The 9,130-nt window shown below is 40.4% G+C and overlaps 1 protein-coding gene across 1 annotated transcript in view; it reads left to right on the plus strand.

Moving 5' to 3' along the window:
• Nucleotides 1-9,089, plus strand: part of wnt5a (wingless-type MMTV integration site family, member 5a) — a 10,133-nt gene extending 1,044 nt beyond the window's left edge. Inside the window, exons 2-5 of the mRNA XM_014017557.1 lie at nucleotides 1,916-2,057; nucleotides 3,641-3,888; nucleotides 6,443-6,735; nucleotides 8,461-9,089. Of these exons, the coding sequence (XP_013873011.1) occupies nucleotides 1,921-2,057; nucleotides 3,641-3,888; nucleotides 6,443-6,735; nucleotides 8,461-8,919 (1,137 nt within the window). The 5' untranslated portion in view covers nucleotides 1,916-1,920 and the 3' untranslated portion in view covers nucleotides 8,920-9,089. The remainder of the gene's footprint in view (nucleotides 1-1,915; nucleotides 2,058-3,640; nucleotides 3,889-6,442; nucleotides 6,736-8,460) is intronic.
• The last annotated feature ends 41 nt before the right edge of the window (nucleotides 9,090-9,130 follow it).

Raw genomic sequence — 9,130 nt, forward strand, 5'->3', positions numbered from 1 at the left:
GCCTCAGCCACTCATCTGGGCCAAATTTAAACAGCTTTGTGAACATCGTGAGTGAAAAAAAAGTGTTTAAGACTTAATTCCTTCCAACATATTTGCAGTTATTAAAAACAAACGACAATWAAAAAGGACTGTAAGCAGTTGGAATAATAAAACAGTAAAAACAACATAATGCATTTTCCAGATTTTCATATTTTCAGCTCTTTCCTGCACCTGATTCCGACAAATATTTGCACTAAATTCGTCTTAATGCAGCCAAAAGCAGCGTCTCATTTTGAACCTTTTTTTTTATTTATACAATTTTTTTCTGATCATATTCTGATTGTTTTCTTCCAGAAATCCATCTGGTTCTTAGATGCCAATTTCGCCCGACAGAACCTTTCAGAGCGCTCATCAGTCATGCTGCCACCGGGTTTTAACTCGGGTCAGATCGTTTCCAGGGGTCACTGAGCGCAGGATTTACGCAGCTTATCAGCTGCCAAATGCAGACGGATTAATAATGATGAAACGAAGAAGGTGATAATTAGGATTAAAAAAAACATTTATCTGAACAAATGCGTGGCGCTATTATTAAATAAATAAATGCAGGTGAATGCCTCTGTCAATTTAAGTCTCCAGTTATCCCAGAGAGGAATTCACTTTTTTAATTGATCCTGGTTGAAAACAAATTTTCCACATAATTAAAGGCGCTAAAACTCATTTAAAAATCGGCATTGAACCGCTGATTTGTGTGGATTATTATTATTTTTTATTTATTTGGAAGAACTGCAAATAAAGAGGGGGATCAAAAATACCAATTAATTACTGAGGCTGCAGCACGTGTKTGTGATGCGTTCACACACGCCCCGACTGACAGGCTGCATGTCGGCTCAGCTCCCTGTAATAAATTTGAAGCTTTCTTCTGTTCGAAACATGCTGCCTCAACCAAAACGCACCTTGACGTTTTATTTGTATTTATTTTGTTTTTTTATTTTTTTATTTTTATTTGCTGCATTTAATTTCTGGGCCATGCGCTGAAACATTGGGTGATTGTCCGCGAACGTGGCCCTCATCAGTCCGATCAATATTTAGACTTTAAAATAACAAGGCTATAAAGTCTCAATGTATTTATTTAATACCCTCACAGATTAATTACTTAAAACATGTATAAATATTGGATACTCAGCAGTCTCATTTGTTCAGCTTTCTTTTGTAAGAAAACAAAAATATTGTTAAGCTTAAGTTAGATTAAAATGTGTTAAAAGTACAGTTAAATGAGGGAAACAAACAAATATGTGCAATTTCCCTAATCACTGAAATAACCCATTTCAATATTAACAGGTTTGACTAAAAAAAGTGAAATTTAAAATTTGCTCCCCAAAACGATTTYTATCCCCCATTTTTTCATAATATTTTTAAACCAGGTGGTTTTCGATCATTTATTTTTTTGCATGAAAATCTCAACACTCCCAAGCAGGTTTTAGGCCTCACCCAGTCAGTCTCCTGTGCACATTTTATTCTTTGATTGAAAGTCAWACGTGAGGAATGTGTCTTGAGTTTTGTGGTCAAAGTGTCCTTTCAGGCTGCAAGTTTTTTTTTGCAGTTTTACATGATTTTTTCTCTCCAAATTTTATTTTGCCAAATGACTCTCTCTGCTGTTGGAGCACTTAAGGCCTGAGCTTAGCTTGTTCATGTAAAAAAATAAAATGAGGCCAATAACGTACTTTCAGCACATTTGTCCACTGCTTTAATGGGTTGCGGTGGAGTCTAATCTTGGTGGTCTTTGTGTGAGGGACACCCTGAACGTATCAGGCCCATTGGAGCACAGAAAAACAAATGGATTCTCGCTCACTATCAGTTTTTTTTGTTTGTTTTTAGTTTGGTATAAATAATTAAAATATGAGCAATGAATATAACAACGTGTTGTGTTTCTTTGCAGAAAAGATGAACCTGAGACTGTCTGGTGCCATTCAGCCAGTTTACTGGCTGTTTAACAGCTTGTTGGACTCCAGAAACTGCGTCTTCGCCCTGACGCTCGTTACGCTGCTCATGCAGGTGGTGATGGAGGCAAATTCCTGGTGGTATGCCTACTTTTTTACTTAATCCAAGTTTGTCCTAATTTGGTAACTGTGTGCCTTTTTTATATCGTGCTTTTTAAAGTGGAGACATTTGGAAACAGAACAGGGGGAAAAAAAAGACTTGCAACAAGCTTTAAATTGAATTTAAAACTGATTAAATGTGACTTAAGATTTTTTTCTTTGCTCGGTTCTTGAAAGCACAGACAACATGCAATTCCTTTTAAACACAATGTTCCTCATTCTTTCTTCATGTGTTGACAAACCCAAAGTTTTAATATAACATAACATAAAACGCTGTGGTTTTTGAGCATTAATTAGAATGCTCATTTCCTTTTTCCTGTTAGAAGAAAAACCTATTTGTGCACCYAACATCGTGCGATGAAAACTCTTAGAGAGGAAAATATTTCAAAATAAAGAACTCATGTAGAAAAAATAATAATTTAATGACCTCAGCTCATTTAGACTCATATTGAGTCCCGTTTCAAACCCAGCTGAAGGCTCGCGCATTAGCAAATATGTGTTGGAAAGTTGACTCTGCAGCTCAGACTGTGTGTGTTTTTCAGTTTCCTTTTCCAGAGGACGCACAGGTGTGAATGATTTAGTGGTGGATGTTGACAGAGCATCAGTCTTCATGTGTGTTTGGGTGCAAAGACATTGTGTAAGGAGAATTTTTTTCTCCTTTGCTATGCGTGCGTGTGTGTGTGTGTGTGTGTGTGTGTGTGTGTGTGTGTGTGTGTTCATTCAGCGTTCCCTCGCTGCTGAGTTTCCTCAGTCGATCAGGTTACACTGGGGGCTAATTGTGTCTCTCTGGGGGCTCAGAGATGGGCTGCTCTAATTGTCCTGTGGCCTGGAACCAGATGCTCATACCGGGTTTCTCTCTCTCTCTCTCTCTCTGTCTCTCTGACTCTCTCTGACTCTCTCTTTCTCTCTTTCTTTCAAACTTTGTTTGTTCCCCTCTTGCTCTTTTCAAGTCCATTTTTTCATATCACTTTTGTTTCTCTGAGTAGAAAGTTTACTTCAGTTAAAATATGTCATTCAAAAACTGTCCAACCCAGGGAGTCAGGACTTTGAAACACATCGATGAGTCATTTGATAAATCTGAAGCAGTTGTGCAATGTTTAGGAAAAAAAAACAGATGTTTTTTGTAATGCTACAACATGCATAATTTATCTTGATGACACACCTTTTGATATTTTAGTTAAATTCTGTGCATTTTGTCCCCTTTTTGTCCTCTGAAAGATTCAAAGCTAATAATTCTTGAACTGCTCACAGCTAGAAGGGATACATGATACGGTTCATTTTCATTTTATTTCATGCAAATTTGTTCTATATTCTTCATAGTTTTTTTTTTTAATTTTCTTCACTTTTTATATTTGAGTGATTGCAGGTTGACTTTTTCCCTTTTAGCTCATTGTTGTTACAGGGTTTTAACTCACTTAAGTGCACCTCATTGCAAACACAGCTTTTTTCCAAAACCAATCAAATGAAATCAACTACGGATCACGACCTTGGCCTGCAACGTTTTCATCATTTCGGTGGCACGAGTGAAAACACTGCGCTCTGTGTCTCCCCGTCTGTCTCTGCAGGTCTTTGGCCATGAACCCTTTACTGCTCCCAGAGGCCTACATCATCGGCGCCCAGCCTCTGTGCAGCCAGCTGCCGGGTCTGTCCGCGGGCCAGAAGAAGCTGTGCCAGCTCTACCAGGACCACATGCAGTACATCGGTGAGGGCGCCAAGATGGGGATCAGAGAGTGCCAGTACCAGTTCAGACATCGGCGCTGGAACTGCAGCACCGTGGACAACTCCTCTGTTTTTGGACGTGTCATGCAAATAGGTAAGGGAAGAGAGAGAGGGGAAAATAAAGTTTTGAATAGATTCCTAGAAGTTCAGACATGCAGACGAAGGTGACAAAGTTACAACGGAAAGCATTTATAAGCATATTTGCTTTAACCTGCTCAAAAATGAATTGAGTGCGTTTTCTATATATTGTCACAGTGTGTGTCTGTTTGTATTTAGAAATGGAGTTACTCTGATGTCTTTTAGTCAGGTTTGCATTCACATTCTCAAACTGAATCATATYTCTGGATTAACTGATTAATTTCCCATCAGCGTTTGTCACCACCTTCCTGATTTACCCTTTTAAAATGTGAAGTGTGTCAGAGTCRCAGCAGTTCTGTCTGCTTGACAGCGAAATGGGACTGGATCACGTTTTGTCTCTGCGGTGGTCGTGTTTTGGGGATTTATCACAAGTGAATCTTGTTCAGTATCAGCCAATCACATAACTTGTGTTCATCTCTACGATGTACAAGTTCACCTCCAATGACATGCATGTCTATTTACACGTATCTCGGCCTAAGCACTTGTAATGTAATGCACAAGACTGAATGTGGTCGCAGAATTTTTTTTTCCTTTTTTTATTTTTGAGCTAACCATCGGGGGTCACAGATGCTACTGAAGCCATGAGGCAATTTAACAAAGTTTAACACAGTTTGCTTTTCTCAGAAGTCTGTGAACTGAAAATGCCCACAACACTGGCTATCATCTTTCTTTGTTCCATTTTTTAAATACAGGTTTTGCAAAACTCTTGTCAAAGAGGAGACTGATCCCACCATGCTGCACAAACTGCACCAAACCCAATAGTAGAAGGAGGGAGGCTTTTTACTCGTATTGAAATTTACTTCATATAAAAGCAGGGGGCATAAATGCAACTAGGGAAGAATGGTAACAGTGGCAGAAAATTTGTGTATAAATTTGCAATATATTCATTGTAACCAGTTAAAGCACTTTAATGGCTGAACATCAATGTTTATGAATGTATAAAACTAATTAAGAATTTGGAAATATGATAAATACTAACTGACCAGTCATCTGTTTTCAATTAGTATCAGCACGGTAAGAAACCTGCATACAATTACCAGAGTATTTGTAGTCAACAAATTAAATACATATAAATTCATATGATGAACAGTTTGCCCTGTTGTAATTGAAGTGTTTTACTAAAACGTCTACTAAAGCTTTTCCCACCAAACTTATTTCCATCAGCTAAAAATCTGTGTGACAAAGAAGGTTGATGGGATGATGTAAATGATAAAAAACTAAAATTGCACTTATTAGGATTGGGGTTGGTGGAGAGAAAATCAGAAAACATGAGCAGACAAAGATGTTTAAGAAATGGATGAAAAAATAACCCACAATTTTAAACCACGTTTTGTGCTCGATAGTGGATGACTCCTGAATAAAACCTTTTGAGCAGAAGGTCATCTTTCTCTCTAGTCATTTCTTTCAGTCCACACTGGTCCAAAGAAACATGTCCTCTGCTCGTCTGTGTGGAAGCTTGTGAGTTTCAAACCAGAACTCTTGGAGGAGTTGCTGGTTTTGCTGGCGGTCCAGCTCAAAACTGTAGCACATCAGAGCGAGGTCTGCAGATTAGTTCTAACATTAGGCCAAAATCCTCAGGTGGCATTAAAAAATATACTTCAGTAATAATTCCCCGTTTTCTGATAACTTGAGCTCCTGTCGGTTCCTTATCTAGACGTCTTTGAGACTTTTTAGTTTTTACTCCTACATTTCTTTTCAAAGATTTATCATTCTGTCTTTTCTGACAAGAGTGTGGGTCTCATTTTCCATTTCATTTTTCTTGCCCYTTTTTTTAAAAGACCCTTTCTCTAATTTAATTTGCTCGTCTGTTACTGTCATTACAGCACAGTTCTTAAAGCTCTGGCCCAGCAGGTATATATGAGCTATGCATTTTTTTCTTTTTTTTATTGCGTAGCCGCCCTCGCTTTCAATCTCACCACGCAGCCTCATAGTTCTGTCGTCTGTTTCTTCTTAAGTTGCTTATCTCCTCATCTCGGCTTTCCGTACATGTCTGCGGCTTGGTGGAGTGACAGCCTATACTGCCTTATGGGCATTTTTGTGTGTCTTTTTCTTTAAGTCTCCAGAACKCTTGCCTCTATAGAGGAAATGTTGAGGTTTAGAAGGCAGTAGGAGTTAATGAGTAGTGGCTCCGGGATCACTCAGTCATGACAGATAAAGTAAAAAAAAAAAAGTCACTGCCACTTTCAATTTGGATGAAGCGACAGCGGCCTGTTGAGAGGAACCACTGTCACTGGGGGGCACTCTTCTCTCTGGCCRAAGCCCAGAAACAGCAAACCGTAATCACGTTGTTCGGCGTGTTGTCAGTGACGAGCCTGCCGCACTTGGCTGAAGYGCTCTGTAATCTTAAAGTGTACGTGAATGCTGTCACATGACATCACATTTAATTGCACCACAYGAAGCAAAGCAAAAATGACACAGATGTGCACTGATTTGATTTGAGCGTGCAAGCTGGRCCTACGATCAGAATCCTGGATGTTTCTCTTTCACCCTCTCGTTTTGTGTCTCCGCAGGCAGCCGAGAAACGGCGTTCACCTACGCCATCAGTGCGGCGGGGGTGGTGAACGCCGTGAGCCGTGCCTGCAGAGAGGGCGAGCTCTCCAGCTGCGGGTGCAGCCGCGCCGCTCGTCCCAAAGAGCTCCCCCGAGACTGGCTGTGGGGCGGCTGCGGAGACAACCTGAACTACGGCTACAGGTTCTCCAAGGAGTTTGTGGACGCACGCGAGAGGGAGAAAACCTACCCGAAAGGCTCTTATGAGAGTGCGCGGCTGCTGATGAATATTCACAACAACGAGGCGGGAAGAAGGGTAAGACCCGGGTCTGTTTTGTGTGATCTGATAAGAAACTAGAGGGAAAAACAATGGAAGCTGCAAACTCTGAAATGAGAGAGGGGGGACTTGAGTACGACCATCCAAGTCAGTCAGACAGATCTCTGCTGATCATCTGTTCAACAGTTCTGTTTGCTCACTCCTTCAGTGGCTTTGATCTGTGGGGGGAAATTGAGTCGTTGGAAACAGAACTGGGGTTTTCCTTTTCCAAACATCTTGAATCCACCTTAAGAAAACACAATGCTATATCTGTGGCCAGGCTGTTTTCTTTCAAGTAGAACAAATGACTGGACAGCCTTTTATTTTTGATTGGAGACACAAGCAGGATCATTCTGCGCTCAATAGAAAAGTGCTTCCTTATGAGACCATAAGCATCCTAGTCTCATACATAGTATATGCAATTTGAGCATACCATTTTCCTGCCTTTTCTCAATTCACAAAAGCATAAAAAAACTGTTTTGCTCTGTGACTTGTTTATTTGGGTGGGGATATTATGCAAAATCAACTTTTCCTTCCATTATCAGAAACATGTCCAGAGTGTTGCTTTGACTCATTCATACACGTTTTGAGAAGTCCTTGAATCTCCTGTGGTAGCCATGTAGAGCTGCCTAAAGGCTTGCACAAAGCACCGCCTATTTACACAAAGCTCCTCCCTGGAGCTCAGTCCCCAGCCGAGTTCCCGCCCCACATGTACCCCTCCCTTGTGCCTCCCCCACATAGCTCCACCATACTAGAAAAACGTATCTTAAAAATGGTGGATATTCATGATTTCATTGTGAAACGTAGTTTCTTTATAATCTATATTTACAGTGGAATGAATGTTAGATCCAGTTTTGTATTTTTATACTTTCTGATCATTGCAGTCATATGGTTTAAAACACAGTTGGTGTGTCTTATCGATTCTGTCTTCATGACAAAGTTGGTTAAGTTCTAACATCTGATGTAAAAGGTAACACCTTCAGGGGTGTAAYCAGGTAGAGACATATGTTTAAAAGGTTGATTCATCATTATGTGAGAAGAGTTTTTTGTTAGTTTTGTGCAGTTTCAGTCTTATAACAGCCTGGGCTGTTTTCTTTTGCTTTTCTGATAAGGCGCCAAGGCCTTCTGACTGCTGCCCTGCTGAAAAGCTGAAAGAAGTCAGAGACGAGAATAAAGTTTTTAGAAGAGATTCAACTGGTTTTCTRCTATTTTATTCAGACTTCCATTTATTGATCACACATTTCCTTCAATTGTGTCTTTGCAAAAAGTAACTTAACATTGACGTCTTTGTATGAGAGGATGATTTCTTATCAAGATGAAACATTTTGAAAGAGACTCCGGTTCTTCAGAAAACATTTTCCAGGTCCAACGCGGAATCATTTGAGTAAGGTTCAACTGTAACCTGAGTTGCCATTTTTCAAAAGCAATATTAAATATAGCTTTTTTTAACAACAAAATACAATGCTCCTATGAAAGGTTGTAAAAAGCATAAAGCGTTATTATGGTGGCTTGCTGAAGTGGAAGTGTTGKAAATGGTAGGAAGTTCTTAAAGAGACACAGGCCAATTTCAGGGGGTTTAAATGGGCTATGACGCAAAGTGAAATTTATTTTTTGATATATACAGCATTTTCATAACAGAAGGTAAAACAGTTACTTTATTGTAGTATAGACTTGATCTATATGCCTGGAAAATACTAAATAACCCCCCCTTCTTTTATCTTTAAGATGGTGTCAGAACTTGCAGATGCCCAATGCAAGTGTCATGGGGTGTCRGGCTCCTGCAGCCTCAAGACCTGCTGGCTGCAGCTGGCTGACTTCCGTAAGGTGGGAGACGCGCTCAAGGAGAAGTACGACAGTGCCGCTTCCATGAAACTCCACCCGCGTGGGAAACTGGTGCCGATGCACAGCAAGTTCAACCCGCCCACGAATTACGACTTGGTGTACATCGAATCCAGTCCAGACTACTGCTTGAAGAACCAAAGCACGGGCTCTCTGGGCACGGTGGGGCGCCTCTGCAACAAGACCTCAGAGGGCATGGATGGGTGCGAGCTGATGTGCTGCGGCAGAGGCTACGATCAGTACAAGGCCACAATAGTGGAGCGCTGCCACTGCAAGTTCCACTGGTGCTGCTACGTCAAGTGCAAGCGCTGCACCAGAATCGTAGACCAATTCGTCTGTAAGTGAGAGGAGACGCGTCGGCTTACAGATGATGGGCGTCCATCTGTGTGAATTCATGAGCGGTGGGGGAAGGAGAGAAGAGAACGGAAGAAAGAAACTATATAAATTATATTTATAGAGTTAACAATTATGTCTTTGGAACAAAAAAAAAACAACAAAAAAAATCTTATAAAAACGACAACAAACAAATGTTTTTAGAAACTGAGAGTATTGTGAA

This window comes from Austrofundulus limnaeus, unplaced genomic scaffold (assembly GCF_001266775.1).
Source record: "Austrofundulus limnaeus strain Quisiro unplaced genomic scaffold, Austrofundulus_limnaeus-1.0 Scaffold3, whole genome shotgun sequence".
Classification (NCBI taxonomy): Eukaryota; Metazoa; Chordata; class Actinopteri; order Cyprinodontiformes; family Rivulidae; genus Austrofundulus; species Austrofundulus limnaeus.